We start from the raw sequence: 24,675 nt of genomic DNA, 5'->3' as shown, positions 1-24,675 counted from the left end.
AGCGACAGCAAGGATAAGAAACTGATAAAATGGATTAAGCGATAGAAATGCAAGATCAATAGCTTTGTCTCTTTAATATCTTAGTCTAAGTTGTATATAGCTTATCCTTTCTTACTTCTTTAATAAACTTACCGACGCTACACCTGTAGTGTTAATATCTTTATTATTATAAGCTTAAGCCATGGGTATAATGTTGGGTACATTGACAGTGACAAACTGATGTGTGTTACTGCATCATAAAACTATCTAAGACGTAGCCTAATGCAATACGATAGTATCAATTATCATCTCACTTTCATGTAGTTATCGATGACAGTAGATAGATCAGACTCGACGCGGACGTTCCACCTTTATAAACTTTGAAATATTCAAGAATTAGTCATTTTATTAATTTTGCGGTACCTATATAGAATGTTACTTTGTTAACTCTTTGATATAGGTACTGATAGAAATTGAAAAAAAAATTTGCTTGGTACAGGTGGTAAGTTGGTAACCCTAACGTCGCCATTTCGGAATTCGGATGAAGAACCGGCATAATTTTTGTAAGGTAAGTGGCTCATTTAATGGAAATATATTGATAATGTAGTCGTTGGAATGAATTTTGATTCAGAAAGCAGTGCATAATAGTGTTGTGAAATGCTTAAAATAATCAATCAATCCATAGCAACAGTACAATTAATTTGAGCTTTGATTAACAGATGTGATGAAGTACTGTTGGAAGAAATCAATATGGCACTCAAGCTTGGAAAATGTAGGCTTTGCCTTAAGCTTGGTGATTTCTATTCAATCTTTACGGTGGACAATAACTTGCAACTTGCAGAAATGGTTATGGAATGCGCCCGTGTTAAAGTAAGTTGATAGAATATAAAGTATTTTTTCCTGATTCAACACGAACGAGGCATCCATTTCGTGATGACTTTCATTTGATGTTCTATCGGTCTTATTTCTGTAGTAATGATTGTTCTTTAGCATTCTGTTTTTTACTTCAAAATTTATAGGAACCCTAGGTAAGAGCATTTTAATGAATAGGTACAATTTCAATTATTCAAATGCCATTACTTTTGAATGTATCTTCTGATCTCTATCACTGTTTTAACTGCATTTTGATTTGATTATTAAATAATTGTTTTTCAGCATGTTGTTTTTTACTTCAAAACTTTAAGAAAACTTAAAAGAGCATTTTAATAATTACAACTTGAATTTTACAAGTCCCATTTCTTTTTAAAGTCTTCGGATCTATATCAATGTTTTCTTACTGCATGTGGTACTTTTGATTTAATTTTTTTTCTCTATGATTGTAATAAGAAAGTACTTTATAATCTTATGAATTAATAAATCAATATGCAGTTTTTATTTTTATTCAACTATTTGCAGCTGTTTATCAATATCATTACCATTTATCAATGCATTCAATATTTTCAAAGTTTTAAAATTAATTTTATTTTTTATTTGATTTTGCATTACTAACATTAGTTATTATAAATGAATAAGTAAGTATTTTTGTATCAACATTATAAGAAAAATGAAAACATGGAAATGTTAAATTTTGTCTTATTGTGCAATCTATTGCAATATTTTAAAATATCAGTTTTAAGTTTGTTATAGATTTATTGGACTAAAATTACAATAAATCTTTTATTTATGATTGTAAATGTTTCTTAGAGCTGTTTTTCTGTATTCTTAGAAATCTTATAAAAAATTGTGGCTAGCTGAGTTTATCTTAGGCCTGAGGCATATTTTTTTCGAACTAGTGGTAAAATATTGAAGGCAAATAATATCTTGCTTGATCTGATATCTAACATAAATGATGAGATAACAGCTATTTAGCATAGGTGTTATAATCTATTTGGGAAATCAGCCCTTAAGTAGTAAATTATTGTTCAAATCTATGTTACATCTCCTTCCGTCTGTCCTCTCCTCATTTTAAGTATCATTAAGGTTCCATAATATTTTGGCTTCTTGGATACCATATTAGGTCTGCTTATTCCTAAGTAGGATGGGTGTAGGTGTTGTAAATTTTTGTACGGCATAGATAAATTTCATACAGCATAGATAAATTTCATACAGCATAGATAAATTTCATACAGTATTGAATTTGATCTTCTATAAAGTATTGAGTTATAAGTCATTCCTAGATATTTTTGAGCAGTGACAGATTGTAGGAAGCCAATTTTGTATTGATATTGATACTGTATATGAATAATTCCATGATCTTTATAAGGCATTTGATTCTGTATGTGATTCATGCTACATTACTCTTATCTGTAAAGTCATTTATTTATGGTATAAAAAGTCAATAAAATGATTTTAGTACTTCATACTTATCTAAAAGAACACTAAAAGTAATTAGTAATTACCAAGTAAAAACCAGGAGCTCTTATTAGGATGGGCATGCTTCAGGGTTCAATCCTAGGACAATTCTTATTCCTTGTCTATGTTAATGATTTGCTATTTGTCAAAGCCTTGAAACAATGTGAGATTGTTCTTTTTGCTGACAACACTTACAGAAATTAGATAGATTAGATAACTTGTCCTTGGAAAGTATATCTAAATAAATAAGTGGTTCATAGTAAATAATTTGTCACTTACTAGTAAAACAAAATGTATTGAAATCTCTTAATCAATGTAAAAACAATAACATGGATTATAATATTTTCTATTATATGGAAAACCATTAAAATTAGTACACTATTTTGTTGTAGAATAATATCAGATGAAAAACTTCAATGGGGTTCTCATATTGAGGCAATCTCAAATAAACTCAATATTTTCAGTTATTTCCATAGCTTATGGAAATTTGCTATGGGGGAAAGCATGTTTCAATATCAGCTTATTGAAACAATATTTATTTTGCAAAAACGGGCAATTAGAGCCATCTATTATCTGAATTGTAGAGAATCCCTTAAAAATTACTTTAAATACATAGGTATTCTTACAGTAGCATCCCAATTCATTTATAATTATATATTTATTCTTTATTAAATAATTAATCAGTGCATTCAAAATAAAGATATACACACTATCAATACAAGAAATAAAAATAAAATAATTAATGCAAAAGCAAGATGCAATAAAATACAAAACTCATTTGTCTCAGTTTGCAGTTCTTTGATAAATTCCAAATAATGTAACTCTCTAAATTACAAAAAAATTATAAAGACCCACCTCATTCAAAAAGCCTACTATATGGTTAAAGAATTTAAATAGGATATAGAAGTATGGAAAATAGATGCTCCTGTTTCACCTAATAATAAATCTTAATATTAAGATCTTTTGAATATAACATAATATGTCTTTTGGTTTATATAAAGCCCAGGATCTGTCTCGTATTATTCTTATTTGGTGGGCTTGCTTTGAGAGCATTATTTGAATAATTATGTAGTGATCTTGCACATACTTCATTATGCTTGCGGTGACATTGTGTACCAGGTTGTCTCCCTTATCTCAAATATGTGTGATGAGGACATTGGCTGGTCCCATGCATTAACTTGTGAGCGCCTGGTCAACCTGTTAAAGTTATTAAATCATTGACAGTAATCACGACCATCAAGTTCACAAAGCATCCTGACACAAACAATGAATTCAAGCTCCAAAGGTTGATGCATCCAATATATGATCATTTATACTGTTAATGTTCACTTTTTATGAAATATTTGATGTCTATAACACTTTTACTTTGAATATAATTCAAATATACCACACTTTATAAATTTATTATGTTATGCTTACATAATCCTTATATTATGATACTACTGTTGTAAATTACTCATTGTTGGTAGATTCAGTAATTTAAATTCAATATTTATCATGATGATTCAAAAGTATAAGACTATTAGCTGACCCGACAAAGATTGTTTGGCCATATTAATTATTTTTAGTATTCAACTGTTTTTTCTCTGACATATTTTACAGATACAACTTCTATGAAAAAGTCTTTTCATTTTCCGGGTTAAATATATAGCATTTATATGACACAAAAAATTTGGAATGACTTAATCGGATCAGTAGATCCAGACAAAGGCCGGCAACGCTCCAGTGATTCCTCTGGTGTTGCAAGCGAATGTAGGCAGCGGTGGTCACTTAACACCAGGTGGACCATATACTCGTAAAGCCTCTTTTTCATGGCATTTATTTCATCAGCAGGAGTGCTGCAACATTGCCTGTCATTCGTGATACACGAATAATGTTTGACGAAAATCCCCTAACAGTAATATCAAAGCACCACCATAAAGCTGTTGATTACCATGTAAATCTTGCATTGTTCGATTAAATGCTTTATGTGATTTTTTGTTCACCATTGTACACTCATCCCATAAAATAATTGACGTCAATCGCAGAACTTTTGCTATAGCGAAGATGCAAATGCCAATGCAATTTTCTGTTGCGATCGAATTAAAATCGATAAAATCAATGATATAACGAACGTTTTGCCTGTACCACCAGGTAAATTCAAGAAATATAATCCACCTGCATTATTGGAAATGACTTGCATGATTGTGTCATATACATGTTTTGATTGAATATTCAATATGGTTATATTCGATTGTACAAATAAACGCATATCATTAGAATTGAATTTCTGATCACGTTGCAATTCACGAGCAAACAAATCATGCATCTCACGATTTGGTGCGGTCATACCTAATTGCACTGCATTGTTTGGATCATTCCCGACAGTAATTTTTTTTAGGGTTTTACTATACCCTGTATTTAATTGATATTATAAGTGATGTGTCAATTTCTATTCTCCTGATCTCGACATTCTCGATAGTTTAGATAACGAAAGAGTATCAATGGATGGTAAATGTTTTTTTTCCTTGTCTTCACACTTAGTCGTCAGTTTGTACTGTTGCGTGGCGTGAACAGTACAAAATAAGCAAAGATGTATAACTTTTGTACATAGGTATATTAATTAATGTAGTATTTGCAAAAACAGGCCTAAAGATATATTATTATTAATAAGCTTCGTTTGCGTATTAATAACCAATTTATATTTTTCAATTTGTCTCTTTTTCCTTGGGCTTTTTTTTTAATGTCGATTTCCATTTTATATTTATTTATTTTATGCTTCATTAAAATAAACACGTTGGCCATTCTCAAGATGCACAGCCAATAATAGGCAACAACTCACACACAATCGTTCATACAGCTCATTCCACAGCTTTGTAGTACGTGGAAGAAAGCTCCTTGAAAACCGCACTGTGGAGGACCGCCACACATCCAGATGGTGAGGATGATATCCTAACTTGTGGCGTGTCGTGCGAAGGTGGAATTCGGCGGCAGGAATCAGGTTGAACAGCTCTTCGGAACACTCCCCGTGATAAATGCGGTAGAAGACACACAATGAAGCGACGTCTCTACGCAACGCCAAGTGATCCAGCCGTTCACAGAGCACTGGGTCCCCGACAATTCGAGCTGCTCTGCGTTGCACGCGGTCAAATGGATCGAGCTGACACTGGGGTGCGCCAGACCAGAGATGACAGCAATACTCCATGTGTGGCCGGACCTGCGCTTTGTAGAGCGCTAGTATGTGGGCCGGCTTGAAGTATTGCCGTGCTCTATTAATGACGCCCAGTTTCTTTGAAGCCAATTTGGCTTTGCCTTCCAGATGACCACGAAATTGGCAATCGCTCGAGATTTCGAGACCCAGTATTCCGATACTAGGCGAGGCTTTGAGGGAAGTGTTGTCGTAGAGCGGTGATACGACAAATGGGGCTTTTTTAGTGGTAAACGCGCAAACTTGAGTCTATGTATATGGAAATATATATGACTGCATACGTCAATGTATATAAAAATGTCATTAAATAATTCATTTTTAAATCGACGTGCTTCCATCTGTTACAAAAGAATAAAACACCCGTATGCACACGATATGTTTTTTCAAATAAAGAAACACACATACATACATGTTATACACTTCAACAGTTCAAAACTTACCGTTTGTATGAATGCACTCAACAATATGTTTGAAAATATAAACACAGCTATAATTATCGCTGACCAATTTGCTTTAATTGAAGCACGTCCAAAATGAATGACAACAACATGCTTGAAAAAAGAAAAAAGTAACAAAAAACTAGGGCATTCGACTGTTTAAATGTATCGTTGCTTCTGTCCAAGCTATCATATTATGGTTTTTCTACAGCAACATTATTATGGTTCGAAAGTTATATGAAAGATCGCACTCAAGTAGTAGATGTAAGACATGAGAACGGCAACGTCGATCGGTCAGAGTGTAGTGAGGTTAAAAGAGGTATTCCGAAAGGATCTATATTAGGCCCTATCTTATTTATTATTTACACTGCGGATTTCATAAAGGAAATAAAATACTGCAATTATCATATATACGCAGATGATATACAATTATATATTTCATTTACACCAGAAAATACACGTTCAGCTATGGTAGAACTAAATAACGACTTAGAACGTATCGTACGATGGTCAGAATCGAATTGCCTAGTATTAAATTCGAGTAAAACAAAATTCATGATACTTGGTATCGAACGACAAATAAAGGCAATATCACACTACGACCCTGACATACAAATAAAGGGAGAGCGTATACAACGAGGTACCGAGGCACGCAATCTGGGGGTTATAATGGATGAAAGGCTTCGTTTCGAAAAACACGTTCTAAATATTTCTCAGAATTGCTTTTACCGTTTAAAGATTCTTTATTCAAATTCAATTCAAATTCAAATTCAAAATTTCTTTATTTGTACACAGTCATTTACAATCACATGAAACTATCCTGGTAGATTTAGATAATCTGTGTTAGGAGAGAATCGCTCATTGCAAGTTATACAAAACAATATTAAAAACTAAAAGTAAGGAAGTTGTTGACTCAAGTGAATTGGATTATAAACAAACAAAACCAGTTATCTAGTCGGCCCGGCGGCCCGGGCGATCGCACGCGAAATAAGTCATTAATTTCAATGTGGATCAGGTTATATTAGCATCATGCTAGCCGCAGGTACGCAGCCGGACGACTACATAAACATGGGAGTTAGGATCATGTACAAACATTTTTTTTTTGATATAAATAAAGATTATAGTAAAAATGTACAATATATCAAACATTGTAGTTACTTATTATTACTGATTTTGAAACATATTATGATACACACACACACACATATATATATATATGCACGTAAACATAGGAACTTACATAAATATAACATCTTAACAATATATATATATATTAAACCTATATAAAAATATATATCCGGTACTTTAAGTAGATAAATAAATTCATACATAGGAGCAAATTTTGTGAACGGGCTGTAAATCTTTTAATTTTTATGTTTTATAATAATACATTTTTTTTTAAATAATATCTTATAGTTAGAAACCGTTACAAATTTTTAATCTAATTAATTTTTAAGTATTTTTTCCGTATCTTCATAGTTGAGTGTTTTTAGCCATTTAATAACATTAATTTTACATTCCCTAAATGTAAGTGAATAAATATTAAGGGATCTGTTAATTTTATTATACATATTGGTGGATTGTGCGACAAATTGTTTTGAGGCAAATTCTGTTCTTACGATTTTGTGTTTTAGGACAGTATAGGGGTTTCTTTTCAAAGTAAGGGAAGAGTCAATGATTCTATGTTTCTGAATTTTTAATATACATTGCAGAATATATAACTGGCGGTCTGTAAGTAGTGATGTTTCATGGTAATGTTTGCTAGTATTATAGAATTTACTTTTGGAATATATGATTTTTATTATTATTCGTTGTGCACGTTCAATATGTAGAAATTTTGTTTTAAAGGTACCACCCCATACACTTATACAGTATAGGAGAACGGATTCCACTAGAGTTTTATAAATATAAGTTAGCAGCGCTCTATTACATACATTTCGCAGGCGTTTAAATATCCATATCATTTATAGTTAGTTTTAGTATATTAATTTAAAGTTAGATAAATCATTTATGTATATTAAAAATAAAGTTGGCCCTAATACACTTCCCTGCGGTATTCCGAATTGTAGTATAGGTGCATCAGAGCTAATTATATCATCACTAATTTTCGTTCTTTGTGTGCGATTTTGTAGATAATCCGTTATTAAACTTAAAAAAGTTCCCCTTATACCTATATTTTCAAGTTTTTTCAAGAGGATGGGGACAGAGATGGTGTCAAATGCCTTTTTTAAATCGAGGAAAATACAAAGAGCTCTGTTTCTATTATCAAGTTGATTTGTAATATTCTGAGTTAAGTCTTGTATAGCGTCTTCAGTGCTTACACCTTTACGGAAGCCATACTGAGATGGTGAGAGTATGTTATACGTCTCTAAATATTTTAGTAAACGTTTGCTAATAATTTTCTCTAGTATTTTAGATATAGTTGAAAGAACAGAAATTGGGCGGTAACTGTTTACATTGTCTTTAGGCCCACTTTTGTGCACTGGATGTATTATTGATTTTTTCAATTCATATGGAAATACTCCTTGCTGTAAAGAGATCTTGCTTAGGTGTGTAATAATTGGGATCAAAACGGATTTAGCTGATTTCAAAAATTTTGTAGGGATATTGTCGTATCCAGTGGCTGATTCAGATTTAAGGTTATCAATAATACTTTCTATCTCAAGTGGATCAGGTTCTATTATGCCAATGCTATTAATCTGTGATGGAAGTTGTTTAAAATATGCGGAAGTTGAATGATTATTACTTACAGGTATATCTTCAGCAAGTAATTTACCCACATTTCTGAAGTGGTTATTCACGTAATTTGCTGATTCGATGGCTGTCGGTTTTATATTAATAAGTTCTATATTCTTACTTTTTGTATTATTTAAATTTGTAATACTTTTTAAACATTTCCATAATGATTTGTTATTTGTCTTTGATTTTTCAAGTAGTTGTCTTTCATGAGTATTTTTCAGTTTTTTAATTAAGTTATTACAATAACTTCGGTACCTCTTATATTTTATTCTTAATATTTCATTAGTGTCATCATTTTTAAGTTTGTATTGCAGAAGATTTCTATTTTTTATACATTTAAGAAGACCAGGAGTTAGCCAAGGTTTAATTATTCTTTTATTGGAGGGTATTTTTACAGTTTTAGTATTTATATTAAGTGAATCTACTATTAAGGTTATTATTTTCTTGGTAAGTGAGTTGGGATCTTCTTCCTTTAATAAGTTAGGATCATAATTGGCTTGTAATGTATCTAATGCACCCTTGTAATTTGTAACCTCTTTTGTTTTTGGAGGTTGACTGGATTTAGTTGTGTGGTACAAATATATTTCCGTCATTTTGTGGTCGGTTACAGTAGTATCTAATACCCCAAGATAAGTTGTGAATTTGGTATTATCTGAGTTTGTAATTACATGATCTATACAACTATTTATACGTGTGTCAAATTTATGACCTGGTAGTAAGTTATGTGCAGCTAGCATTTCAAGATAAGAGTCCGAGTGTTTATCATTATTTCCATCTATTATGTTTATATTAATATGTCCGGTTATTAATGTGTTATTATTAAGATAAGGTTGTTCTAAATATTTTTCAAGGGAGTTCACAAACATTTCTGCATTTCCCGAAGGAGGACGATATATACATATTAGCTTAAGCCGAGTAAAACCATCTGTAAAACCTACTTCAAGACATGAAGCACCTTCTATATTTATTTCTTTGACTGTGTGTTTTAAAGTTTCATTTATAAATACGACAACTCCATCATTTTGATTAATTTTATTTGTGGTACTGTAAGTCACATAATTACTTTTTTGAGGGAGGGGTTTATCAAGGTTTATTCGGCATTCAGTTAGAATGATCACATCAATGTTTATGTTTAGCAAACTAATATTAATGTCTAAGTCATCTAAGTTAGAGTTTTTATGTATACTGCGAATATTTTGATTAACTAATGTAAATGCAGGGACTTTTTTTAAAGCGTTTTTATGAAATGTATCAATTGAACCTTGATGTGTAATTATATTAGTGAGATTGTCTAATTCATGCAAAACGGTGTTTGTATTATCCATTACAATATATTTTATAAATCGCTAAAATTCTATTTTCATGTTTTAAGTAATGACCCGTTATGTTATGTGTTTGGTAGATAATTAATATTATAATTATTGATATAAATGAGTGTGTGTAGTTGGCCTTGTACAATATGTTGATATAATAATTGCAAAAATATAATAATGATAAAATATATAAATAAATTATTTTAGTTAAAATAAAAATATTTTTACCTAAGTTTAGTCATTGGTTTCTTAGTTTAATAATTTGGTCTTCACCCGTCACCATAATAATAGGTGAACTGTCTTCTCTCCGCAAATATACTCGGCCGAATGAAGTCCAGCAGTATTTGTAATTCTTCAATCGTTTCAGATCTCTAGCTAAATAAAATAGTCTCGATGCATTTTGGGTCAAATGCTCTGATACAAAGATAGGTGTATCTGTATTAGTTGTAATTCCAAGATTTTTGGCACATAGCTTATTATTTTTGTTCTTTTTATTGTAGGTTTTCACCGATCTTAATATGTTTTCTTTCGCTAATACTGTTGTAAACTCTACAACAATAGATTTTTTTTCATTATTTGACTTAATCTTAAAAATGTCCACTATGTCTGACCTTTTAGTTTCAAGTTTCATTTCTTGAGTCAGATTTTCGACTATTTTGATAAGTCCTTCTTTGGTTTCACTGGCATTCAATGGAACATTTTTTATTTCTAGACTCTTATTACGAGTCATTCGCATCATATCTTCTATTTTATTTTCAAGTATAATAATTTGTTGATCTTTAATTTTTAGTTTTTGCTCCAAGTTCTCAATCGTCTTTATTAAGTCATCATTCTGCTTTGCAAGAAAAGCAACTGATGACTCAATATTTGTGTTACTAGTTTTTATACCATCTAAAATAGGATAAAGCTTTGTCATTTGTTCATTATTTTTTTTTGCCGGTTAATCAAATAATTCTAATACTTCTTCTTTAAATTCTGCAAGATCTTCGCTATTTGTTTTTTCTATTCTCTTCCTTTTACATATTATGGATGGCTCAGGTGCAGACAAATCTTCAGACAAAACTGGTGTTACCAAGTTAGTTTTATTTGATGCAGACGCTGACTCCATATTGTATTTGTGTAGGTATAGAAAATTGATGTAGTCCAAAGTTTATGTGGTCGCTACCGGTAGTTACCAGTATCCGTAAGAATTATTTTATATTATTAAAACTGCAACAAATAACACGTCTCGACACTGTGAGCGATCCAAGGCAAGAGGGATTATCATCGCATAAGAGATTTTATTTTACCGGTAGTGCGCATCAAGCTATGCGAAGCCCTGGTCTTATCCAAGTTTAATTATGCTGATACAGTAGTAGGGCCACGCTTACTTGCACATACTAAGAATTTAATACAACGTGTGCAAAACGCATGCGCACGCTACTGCTTCGACATTCCACGGCGTGCTCACGTAACACCTTATTTAAATAAAAATAAAATTTTAAAAATGGATTATCGTATGCATTTACACTTTGTTTCGCTTCTTTTCAATATAATAAAGTATAAAGTGCCGCCATATCTTTATAGTAAATTACATTGGTTGAAAGATAATACCAGTGAATACGTCACAAGAGCATCTAAGTATAGATTACAAATGCCGTTACACAGGAGTGCAGCTTTCCGGGGTAGTTTCAAGTTTACAGACACTAAATGTTGGAATGACTTGCCACCTCTCTGTGACCTGAAAACAACTTCGAGTTTCAAATTAAAATATAAGACTCTTTTATTTCAGAAATAATTAAGCAATCAATAACCCATAAGTCTTAGAAAAACAGTAACCTCAATTTATAATACATAAAGTAGCATTACTTGAAACACCCTGGATCTTTACAAATTGAAATTGTAATATTTATTCCCATGCAAACATATTGTACAAACCGACTATTATTATTTAAAATTATTCTGAAAATATTTGAAAATAAATTAATATTACTTTTTTGTTATGGCCAAATAACGTGTCTATTGCCAATTTATTTTTTCTTTCTCCTTATTCTCTTTATACCCTGTGTCCGCGAAGTTTACATTTTTCAACAATAAACTATGACTGTAGTTGTGTTATAAAAATTTATAAACATCAGAATAGTGTCATATTTTATTTATTTTGCTAATATATTTAGATATAAAATTGCTAATATATATAAAATTTTGCTTTTAGTGTAGAAATATGTATTTAAATTGTAATTGAAGATGTAGGAAGTATTTGTATACCCCAGTCGCTGTCCGTGCTGCGTAACACGGTGCCTACTGAAAATCAGTGCCGAGTCTCTGAAGGCTCGACGTATACTGAGTGGGCCTCCGATTGGCAATACTAAAGTGATTGCACTGCTCCTCAATCTAATTGTTTTATTTATTTTAATTTTACTAGGACTGTTTTAATTATTTTTAGTGGTTTTTATAGTTTAAGTTTATAATTTTGTTAACTTATAATTTTAATCTAACATTTTATGTTAAAATTACTTGTTTGTTAAAGTTATTATATTATAAACTATGACCTATTTTAGCAGTGTAATTATGTTGCCAATAAAGTTTATTATTATTGTTATTATTAAAAAAGTAATAGCCCTAAATAAATAGCCCTAGCAGTCAAGCGGTGATTATAGGTATGTTACGGACGAAAAAGGACACAAAGTAGAAATATCTTTAACAAGCCAAAATACTTATTTATTAATTACTAGCGGACCCGACAGACGTTGTCCTGTTAAAAAAAACTAAGTCTCTACGCCTTATGGTTCCAGAGATATAGTGATGAGTGACTATATACGTGGAAATCTCTTATATATATAGATTGACCATGGGAAATGGATTTTCTAGATTTAGACCACAAACTTTCAAGAATTGGCCTTGAGATTTGTTGATGGTCATGGCGAATGCAAGAAGGATCGGAAATTAAAGATTAACGGGCTAACTCGACATGCAAAATGTTCATGAAGTAGTTGCTGTAGATCATGAAGAATTGCTATTATCATTGCTGCATTGATCTCTTCATGTCGTTGTTCCTCCATGGTGCCCATGAAATATTATTGTTAAAATTTATGGTGTTCATCTTCGAGAGATTGCAATGATCCAATTCGATGGTGAATATGTCCTTGTATCTACAAAATCAAAAGCAAAGTCCGTATTACTTATTTGTAAACACTTAATTTTAGAATTAGCATACACAATACATAGGAATAAGTATAGTAGGTATGTTATTCTTCTGCTGTATTGTGTGTCAGAATATAAATAAATTAATACCCTGAATGTCGGATTAAATCGTCGTTCAAATTAGGTCATTTGGAAACAAACATTGTATAATTTCGTGTTTGCTAGAAAATGTCGTGATTCGGTAGTTTCCCACTAGGCAGCACAATACTGGCGTTTCTCCGGAAAATACTTGCAAACAACTTCCATTGACCCAATGTGAACGCTAGTATGCAAGCGGTAATCATTACTGCAATCGTATCGAAACGCTGCTCGTTTCAAATCAGTACTTCATAAATTTCTTCTTGTGCGTCGAAAATTATCTAGTTGTTGATCTCTGAGGTTTACTGGGTGCCTCGCTTTGCTCTTGTGATTCAGAAACATAAATGTTTTTATAATAATATATATATAATATCATATATTATAATATATATATAATCGTCGACCAGTGCCGAGAGAAACTTGTGTCTTCTATTGAGTCCTCTCTTGAGAAGGTCGCGGAATGGGGAAAATTGAACCTTGTCCAATTTAACCCGTAGCGTTTAAAAAACCCCATTTGTCGTATCACCGCTCTTCGACAACACTTCCCTTAAAGCCTCGCCTAGTATCGGAATACAGGGTCTCGAAATCTCGAGCGATTGCCAATTTCGTGGTCATCTGGAAAGCAAAGCCAAATTGACTTCAAAGAAACTGGGCGCCATTAATAGAGCACGGCAATACTTCAAGCCGGCCCACATACTAGCGCTCTACAAAGCGCAGGTCCGGGCACACATGGAGTATTGCTGTCATCTCTGGTCTGGCGCACCTCAGTATCAGCTCGATCCATTTGACCGCGTGCAACGCAGAGCAGCTCGAATTGTCGGGGACCCAGTGCTCTGTGAACGGCTGGATCACTTGGCGTTGCGTAGAGACGTCGCTTCATTGTGTGTCTTCTACCGCATTTATCACGGGGAGTGTTCCGAAGAGCTGTTCAACCTGATTCCTACTGCCGAATTCCACCTTCGCACGACACGCCACAAGTTAGGATATCATCCTCACCATCTGGATGTGTGGCGGTCCTCCACAGTGCGGTTTTCAAGGAGCTTTCTTCCACGCACTACAAAGCTGTGGAATGAGCTTCCTTGTGCGGTGTTTCCGGGACGATACGACATGAGTACCTCCAAAAAAAGCGCGTACACCTTCCTTAAAGGCCGGCAACGCTCCTGTGATTCCTCTGGTGTTGCAAGAGATTGTGGGCGGCGGTGATCACTTAACAACAGGTGACCCGTACGCTCGTTTGTCCTCCTATTCCATAAAAAAAAACTGTGATTTTTTCGATATTTTATTACTTATTATACTTTTCCAGACTAACGGAAGCCCAAAAAATCAAACAACAGAAAAATGGTCTAGCCGTTCTTGAGTTATAAATGGTGTAACTAACACGACTTTGTTTTATATATATAGATTACGCGATCTGTCGATATATCGCTCTAAATAGTGTCTTAATTTTCTTTTAAAAGTCGTAGGTACTTGACAATCCGACATATTTTTTGAACCACGACTGAGATATTATTATATTATATTTTATAATTAATATTATTATAAATATTAACCATTATTTCTTCATTCCTTGATTGTGCAACTGCATTAATTAATGAATAATTGGTTTTTTTTACGTATTCTCTTAGATACAAGACGGTGATGGATTACCAGACAAAATATGTTCTGAGTGTATTCAAAAGTTGAGCAGTGCTCACATATTCAAACAGCAATGTGAACGCTCTGATCAAGAACTCCGACGTAACTATGTCCCACCACCAGGTAGACCAGAATCCGCAATACATAAACTACTTAAATTGCTTTATAAATGTTTGCTTCTGTTAAAACAATAATTGAAATTGTAAAAATTTCCCTATTTGCAGGCTTCACTTCTCCCTCGGAACAAAATAGACAAAGCAGTGATTCCGCGTTTTCAACACAAACAGATAGCTCAAAACCATCCTCGAGTCAAGTCACCCCTATAAGCAGAACTAGAAAGAGAAGTTCAGAAAGTATTGATAATGCTTCGAGTAGCGGCGTATCTCATGACTATAATCCAAAGACCACGAAGCGTGTTGAAGAATTGCGGCAATCTCAAAAAAGAGCAAAACTTAAAACTAATTCTGATTCTGACTATGAATATAGCGGATCAGTTTATTCAGGGGGGACTGATTCAGATGAGCCTATAGAATACAAATGCGATATATGCTCGAAAGTTTTCAACAAATATCAAAGTTTAAATGCCCATAAGAAGACACATAAGCGTAGTAGTGATTCGGGTATGTCGCCGCAGCCCTCGAGAAAATCTCTTACTGCCCCGTCCCCTATTCCCGTGTTGTCTACCTCATCTGATTATCTTGAGGCCAAAGATGCTAATGATTGTGAGGACAAAATTAATTGTGAAAAGTGTGGCAAGTCATTTAAGTTAAAAATTATGTTGAAACGACACAAGGAAGTCTGTGGAAAACTTATTGACAAAGAGCTGAAAATATCACTTGAACCGATCGATTCAACGCCAAAACAAAATGCTATTGACTGCAAAATGTGCACAACAAAATTCAAAACAGTGGCTACTCTCGAAAAACACATGAGAGTCGTACATGCAGCAGTCCTTAAACGTGAATCCGATGTGAAAGTTTCGGCAGATGGTAAACCAATTGTGCCCTGTTTCTACTGTAATAAACCATATGATGATTATTATTCTCATACAGCACATTTCAGAGTTTGTCCAAAAAGGGATGATTCATTGTCCTTTACGTGTACTGTATGTGGTAAATATTTGCTCAAAAAAGCAAGTTATTATGTTCACATTAAAGAACATTTTCATCCTTCCAAAGACTTAAATCCATCTGCTGATTCTCCCCGAACTCTCAAATGTCGTTTCTGTAAAGCCAAGTTGGCATCACAGGAATTGCTAATATCACATTTAGCTTCACACATGGACGATGAAAATGATTTTGAAGATGTAGAATCTCGGTAAGTTTTTCTGTTTCATCATTTCTTGAATACTCAAATAAATTGTTTAAATAAATTGTATATATTAGCAATATAATATTTTCGTTTCCAGAAACAGTACTATAGAAGATTCAGGGTCTGTACATTCAGATTACAATAATTCAAAGGTCTCTACAGGACCTCTAAAATGTCCCTATTGTGATGCTCGTTTCAAATATAAGAAAGCACTAGAAACACATCAAATCACCAAACATTCTGTAGACCCAAAAAATGTAAGCATTAAATCCGAACCTCCCGATTTAAAGGAATCTCCGGACCATTTGGGTGAACCTTTGAATGATGAGCAATATGACAGTGATTCTAGTCAAGGCGACGATAATGATAACACTTGCGATATATGCGAACGACAATTCTCTTATAAACGTCTGCTGATTCATCACAAGCGTACAAAACACAATATATCGTCGGGAACGAAAAGGGCAAAGATAACACTGAAGGATTGTTTGGTTCGGTGTCTTATTTGCGATCTGGAGATGAAAGTGAGCGCGATCAATGAGCACAACCAAAAACACATTACGGCCAACATAAAGCCTCGTAATTTGTATACGTGTACAGAATGTAAGCAACAGTTCAAGAGCTGCAGCGGCCTTGCTAATCATATTAAAATAGTGCATAGGTTACAACTTAAGCCGCAAGCGCCGCAAGTTAGCGATGCAACACCGGATTTGGCGGATTTTTGTGAAGTCGTTGTGACAAAGGCGGAGCCCCTGGAAATCCAGAGTCACAACGGCTTTCAAGAGGGATCCGCACCATCTGTCAACATGAGCGGCTTTACATGCCCCACGTGCAACAAACAAATGCCTACTCTTATTTCCCTTAAGAGACACATGAATTGGCACACCAATGTTGGAGGGAAAATTGAAAAACAGTACGAGTGTTTTGTCTGTAACGAGGTAATTATTATAATTTTTTTGATGTATTTATCTACATTATATTTATTGTGTCTCTAAGTGCTAAAAATTAAAAAAACTGCAAAATAAGCAATGAAAATTCAACTTTGATATCGCGTCAAGTAAAACATGACGTCGCTTGTCACGCCTTCTCATTTGTCGTATTTGAGAGATCATTGAGTCACTACTCAAAACAAACAAACAACACAAACGAAACACTTCAGAGAAGAATAGTTTTTAATTGTTTTATCGGATGTACTTCTAAGTGTTTCTTACATATTCAAAGATCCTGTCAAGTGTTTAATATTATACCTTCTATAATTATTTTAACTTATACCTGTGTTTTTACAGATATTCCGATTCCAGTGCCACTATAAAATGCACATGCGTGAACATTATCATGACACAAATTTAGACCCAAAGTATTTGACCTGTTCAATCTGCAACAGGAAGAGTAAACATCTTCGCGCTGCGCAAGCACACATGAACTTCCACAAACAAACTCGCTTCAAAAATAAAGATTATGAATGCTCAATATGCAAAAGAGTATTTCAATATAGAAAGGTTTACCTATCCCATATGGCCATTCATTACAAACGTGGTGAAAGTACAAACAATACTGTTGTCGGTTCTGTGTTACCTAACACAGCTGATATGACAGTATTCGACGGTACACATACTTGTCAATTGTGTGGAAAAGTTTGTCAGTCAGAGAATTCTCTCAAACATCACTTGATCTGGCACAAATCAAAGACTTCTCTTTACGGATCTAGATATGAGTGTGAGATATGCAATTTGCAGTTCACTAACAAGAAGCGTTTGGAGATTCATGATAGATCACACTATGAAGATGACAATGGTCCATTTAAATGTAACATATGTGGCAAGGGTTACATTGCTGAGAGTTACTTAAGGAAGCATGTCAAGGGTCACAACTTTGATCACCAATCCCATAAAAAACGAATCGAAAAATTGAGGAAAGATAAAGTAAAATGCCCCATTTGTACCAAATTTTATCCGGACTTGGTGAAACTGATTCGGCACTTGCGAAGAACTCATCCTGAGAGCAAAATGATAAAAGAAGACCCAGATGCGCCGCAACAGCCATATTTTTCTTGTAAACTTTGTGCAAAAGTCTTTTTGGATGAGCGAAGGCTACAACATCACGAAGAAGCTCATCTTCGCAAACCAGAATTCTTTAAGTGTAAATTCTGCGGCAAGAAAACGATTTCCTTGAAAAATCACAGAGTACATATTAAAGGACATCTCACACAGAAGTATATTGATGAGCCCCTTAAGTGTGCACATTGTGAGGAAACATTTACGAGAGGCTATGACTTACACCACCATTTACGAGATGTACACAATATTAATGAAACATGGATAGCAGACAGAAATAATGAACATTTAGATGGACCCTTGAAAGATCTTCAGTGTTCCATCTGTCACAAAGTGTTAGCCAGCCAAGGGAACTATGAGAGACATTTAGACTACCATAATTCTCTTCGCTGCAATTATTGTTATGATAACTTCAGTTCTTTAAGGTTTTTGGATGGTCATTTGGCATTTAGCTGTGATAAGAAAAAATTGATTGGGGATACTGAAATCTATCCCCGAAAAATAAAATGTAAAATGTGTTACAAACCATTCCATCTACAAGTTAAACTGGATTGTCATTTACGCACAGTGCACGGAATTAAGTCTTTCAAACAGGCTTCATATAGAAAGAGAGAGATTGTGTGTGATTATTGTTTTAGAGTTTTCGAAAATGAAGATTCCTTAACAAGCCATAAACTTTATCACAGAACTATAGGGTATTATGGGTGCATTTATTGTCCTAAAAAATTTAATACTCTCACGGCATACAGAAAACACAAAAACCATCATTTTGCTCAACTTAATGTAGACAATCCTACAAAGTGCGAACATTGTGACGAAACCTTTGTTCCATTCAGGGAATTCATTTACCACATGAGAGATGTTCATCAGGATGATAAGGAATGGGTTGTGATGCCAAAGGAGGTGATTGAAGAGAAGTGCAACATATGCAACAAAATATTCTATAATCTTCAAAGACACCTTATGTACCATGAGGAAAACAGATGCAAAAAGTGTGGGGAATACTTCTTTTCGCATATCGATTATGATAACCACATCTGCCATATTGACAGCGAAGATGAAGTCCAAGAAAACGACGATACCGACATACGACCTAAATACGAAGAGTGTAGATTTTGTTTCAAACAACTCACATATAAAACTCAAAAAGTGCACGACATACTTCACAAGGGGTCAGGCTCTATATCCTGTCGCTTCTGTACTCTCAAATTTAAGACCATGGATGCTTTTAACATTCACGCCTTTTCTCACAGAAGCAGAAAGTACAAAAAGAGGCCTATAAAGTGTAGACTTTGCCCAGAGAAGTTTGTGAAATACGGACCTTTCATGCGACACATGAAATTCGTTCACAAGTCTACCAAAAAGGTTCATTACAGAGCCACTGTTAAACCGGAGAAGTGTGTGGTGTGTGGGGATCTGTTCCCCAATTTGCACAACCACTACAGGGCTCATTTACAGAATCAGTGTCAGCAATGTCTTAAATATTTTACTTCCTCGAAATTGTTCACAAAACATGAGTGCGACAAAGAGGACTCAGACCCTTCGAAAGTTTTTACTTGTGATGCGGATCTTATACACTTGATTAACACTTTCGTTCCCACGGACGAGAAAGATGACGAAAAGTTCTACGGTTATGATGAAGAGGATGATATTGACGAAGGACAAAACAATGAGCTTCCTGATAATGAAGACAGTCAAAACTCAGCAGACACAGCTGAGGATAAAATACATGAAATGGTTCACGCGCCTATCATTTCTGACGTATTATCGCTTTACAAAAGCAAAGATGTTGACAATTTAAAACAAATAACAATGGGTGATCCAAATGTCATAGATCTTGTAGATGATGATTCCATTGGTTTCGAAAGTGCTCCCATTCCAGTAATTACTATTGATTGTGATGATTCACAATGAGTGTTGCTTTAGATTAATATTTATAAAGTTCTTCGAAATTCAAGACCATAATCTGGTTGATTTTAAGCAATTAATTAATGATAATTTTTTGATTAATATAAATGAAAATTTGTTTGATATATAAAATTTGTTTTTTCACCAAAGTTATGTGAAGCAGTGATCAGTAGGTAGAATTAAAAATGTAGATGTAGACATTACAATTCACGCTTTATAGAATTTTGATAGAAGCTTAACTAGTATTTCGTAATATTTTTTAAGACTAATTTGTAGGTTTTTTACTATTATTTGTTTACGGTAATTAAGTTGAATCGTAAGTTAATTATTTAATAACGTAAGTTATTACCAATCATATTGTAAATACTTATTGTCCAGCTATTGTGCTGCCATTTTGTAAATTGATTTCATATCTAGTAAGGTAATTATTAATGTATTAGAGTCTATTTAATTTGGTGTCATTTGATAATTATATTAATAATTTTGTTTATATTCATTTCAATATGTTTTAAAGGTATGTTCTCTAGGAATTAATAAGATGTATCTACACTCGTTAAAATGAAACCGTATTAATGCCATACATGTTCTAATTGTAGTTGTTTTGTTGTGAAGCTAGTTTTATTTTGGGAATGGCCATAGGAGTCCTGTTCTGATGACCACTACAGGAATTACCGATTTTTTCTTAATGTATACGCTTTTTTTTTACAGTGAAATGTCTTGAGCTTCAAAGATATACAATATACGGCTAATATACTTACAAAAATTATTGCGCCCGGAGAGAATTCATCCAACCGGGAAAAATAAGGCGCAATTTTTTTTTTATTAGTTATCATTCCAGTTCATTTTGATATGATGTGGTATATTATATTGTGTATGCGAGTGATATGGATAATGATAGAAAGTAGTGTGTTGTATCTTATATGTATGTATGATAAAAAATGCTTTCATTTCTGTACTATTCATTAGGCGAATATTACATGAGCCTAAATACGCATATAAAAGTTGACTTGAAAGTATCACACAATAGGTACTAGATTTTCATAATATTGTTAGACTTATTTAAACGTAGTGTGAAGTAGCTTTAATTAAGTTAATTAAGTAAAAGTTTTAATTTGGAACAACTTTACTTCGCGTTTATTAAATAATATGTTACAAATTAAATAAATTTTCAGTGTTAGTGTACTTTGCAGTGTTGTTCTATCTACTCTGTTTCCATTTCTTTCTATCTATTTTGAATGTTGCTCTTCAGCAGCTATAGATGTGTTTTTGAAAACTTTACAACTTTTGGGAAATTATCATGGCACTCTTTATTTTGGTTATTAATTATAATCATAGATATATTATCCCACTGACGTTGTTATTATTATATATTACATGTACTTTTTGTGATAATTATAATATTTTCAAATTCAGCTTTCGTTTCGATTATGGAAACTTTTATATTATGCAATAACAAGCTGAACTCCTATTAAAAAAAACTGTATTCTAACTGATTTATGAATGTGCTATATTGTGTTATTATTTAAATGACAAATGAACGTATGTAGGGATAGATAATAATTGTAAGTATTATTTATAATTGCAGTAAGAAGCTGCGGTGAGTAGGTACACATTTTAATATTAGTGGTTTTCTTAGACTTCTCTTGTAAGAGTATTATTTTCAACATTTGTTTAGAATTTTTTTTTATATTATTCTGAGACTTTATTACTTTAAATTGCATTCAGTGGATTTTTTGTTGATTATGCTTGCTATGCTTAGATAATTAATACGTCTAGATAGTCACTTTCTGTTAGACAACCGATAAAAACAGGTCAGGAATATTAGTTAGTGTGCGTGACAAGCTAAGTCTCACACTCGCGAATTGCGTGTTACTTTGTGTTAGTGTGCGTGCATATCTCAAACTAGAGGTTCTAAACTCAATTATTTCGAAGTTTTTACAGCTGTCAGACTTATCTAGACGTAATAAATATAAATGATTGTTACGTATCTATTGAGCGGTGAGCGAAATGCGCAGTCGCTTAAAGAAATATCTCGAAGGTTTGTTTCATTTTGGAAGGGCTGTGTATTTGTATAATTTTTTTTTTTCAAATGTATTAATTACGTTCTGTTTATTGGGTAGTTTGTATTATATTTGTTTGGCCTTACCATGTGGTTAAGAAGGTGATCTCTATGATGTTGTCCTGTAATAGTCTCATATATGTTTTTAATTATTTCGTATTTGTTGCGTACCTACATGTACCCGTCAATATCGATTACTAATAATTATAATGTACCTACATATTGAAAATAAATATTACTCTATCCATTGTTTATATTTTATTATCTGAAACTGAATCCAAGGCTCCAATCCGTTGATCTAACGATGTGTCGCAGGTTCTATCCCCGCTGTATGATACCTACAGCAGTTGTTTTTTTCTCCACGTCTCGATACTTACATCATGGCCACAAGGACATGCAAGCTGTAAAGCAGATGCGACGTTGGAATTAGTGAATGTGGAGCATGTATTAAAACTAAAGCCAGTTACATTTATTATACGTGTTTTAATAATCAATCATTATGGCACGAAAGTTATTTATTACCTCTCCCTTTTGTTCGCCGCGTCTACGATACGTTACGCTGGTTCAGCTGGTTGTGTGTGATTGAAACAAAAACAACTGAATTATCCGAAGGCGAGCGGCTAATAGAATATGCCACTGAATACAATTTGGCGATATTTAATACTTTCTTTTAAAAGAAAAGAAAATGGACTTGGTTATCTCCGGATAGAAAAACTTTAAATGAAATCGATTTTATATTGACTATTATTCCACAAATGGTAACGACTGTTGAAGTTATTAACAACTTCAGATTTTCCTCCGGCCACAGGCTAGTAAGAGCCAATCTTACTACAAAACTACCGAAAATGTCTAGGAAAACCTTCAAAAACACTACAAGTACACCTAAAACAAGCGAAGAAATTGACAAGTATTTGAATCTTACAGAACTTTTGGGAACTCCAAACAATCTAAGCAAAGCGACCGACGTATAGATTTACTACAACCAGCTAGAAAACATACTTAAAAGCCTAAAAACACATCAGGTAACAGAAGTAAAAACACATAAAATATTCAGTAAGGAAACAGAAACACTAATCAATAGACGAACAGAGCTAATAAAAACCAAAAACAAGGACACTGATATGAAAACAGAACTTAGTAGATTGTACAAAACTACAAATAAATCAATAAAAAAAAAGATTACGCCAACTACAGATACAACATAATAACTAAAAATTAAAAAAAATTCAGAAGTACAAAAAGAGCATACAAGGAATTAACCACTCACAAAAAATGGGTACATGACCTTAACCATATATCAGAGGAAACGAAAACAAGGAAAAATTGATTGAACATGCAACAAACTTCTATAAAAATCTGTGCATGAAAATAGTAAATGAGAACGATGTCACTGAAAACCGAACTTACTGTGAAAAAAAATCTGACACTGTGGAATAATTCGAGGAAAAGGAAGTGATTTTGAAGATTAAGTGATAAGACACATAATACATTTAAAAGATAAAAAGAGCCCTGGCCCAGATGGTATCAGCAATGAAGCTATGAAAACGGAAGCACCAGTCCTACTACACCATCTGACTAAATTATTTAATATGATCCTGAACACAGACTGTTCCCAAAGGTTGGTTTTCGCCAGACATAACTCTTATTTAAAAAAAGGCAATCCGCAAGATATAGACAACTATAGGCCAATTAGTCTTCTATGAAGCACATATAAACTCTTTGCTTCAATAATACTGAAACGAATAACTCAGGAAATTGACAACGCACAACCTACAGAGCAAGCAGCCTTCCGCTCAGGTTTCAGCACTATTGATCACAAACAGACAATAGAAAAACACAGAGAATTTAACAGAGCACTCTATGTGGCGTTTGTAGATTTTAGAAAAGCCTTCGATAGCATCAGTCACATGTCCATCTGGAATGCGCTTTACTCTTATATTGACCAGAAATATATTGTTGCGTAGCAACTCTTCGAAGTATATGACGAGAGTTGTCAGACTTCAAGACATTGTTAATTTTAACAGCTCCGTCAGCAATAGTCGTAGCTCAGCTCAGCGGAAAAGTGTTTACTTTAGACGCTGTAGACCCGGGTTCGATACACCTACCAGTGTATGGATTTTTTCGGGTTTTGTAAAGTTAAAGGAAATTTCTAATAAGTTCAGGATCAAATCGAACAGAAAAAAAGGGATAGAAAATGTGTAAGCAGGATAAAAATAGTTAAAAGAATTTTCTAGTACAATTTAAATTTAAAGATGGAATGGGAGAATCATTTTGAAAATAGAACGGATCCCGGGGTATGTAAGCCGTACTAAGCGTGGCCTACGGCAGTCCTAGTTCTGACTCGAAAGTGTAAAGAAGAAGAAGAAAAGAAGAAGTAGTGAAAAGTGGAAGTGTTCCAAGAGGAAGACGATAGAAGAGACTTAGTGTTCGGTGCGGTGTGACGCGTTGAAGGTACCGCCGC

General features: G+C 33.4%; 1 protein-coding gene across 1 annotated transcript; it reads left to right on the top strand.

Moving 5' to 3' along the window:
• The first annotated feature begins 426 nt into the window (after positions 1–426).
• On the top strand, positions 427–22,462 carry LOC126979372 (zinc finger protein 208-like). The gene is made up of 6 exons (XM_050828620.1): positions 427–547; positions 699–849; positions 14,873–15,005; positions 15,107–16,199; positions 16,291–17,131; positions 17,480–22,462. The coding sequence occupies exons 2-6, from the start codon at positions 730–732 to the stop codon at positions 20,159–20,161; spliced, it is 4,869 nt and encodes a 1,622-aa protein (XP_050684577.1). The 5' UTR covers positions 427–547; positions 699–729; the 3' UTR covers positions 20,162–22,462.
• Positions 22,463–24,675: the final 2,213 nt, after the last annotated feature.

The sequence above is a fragment of the Leptidea sinapis genome, chromosome 3, assembly GCF_905404315.1.
Source record: "Leptidea sinapis chromosome 3, ilLepSina1.1, whole genome shotgun sequence".
Classification (NCBI taxonomy): domain Eukaryota; kingdom Metazoa; phylum Arthropoda; class Insecta; order Lepidoptera; family Pieridae; genus Leptidea; species Leptidea sinapis.
Note: the sequence above shows the minus strand (reverse complement) of the source record. Positions and strands in the feature narration are given on the sequence as shown.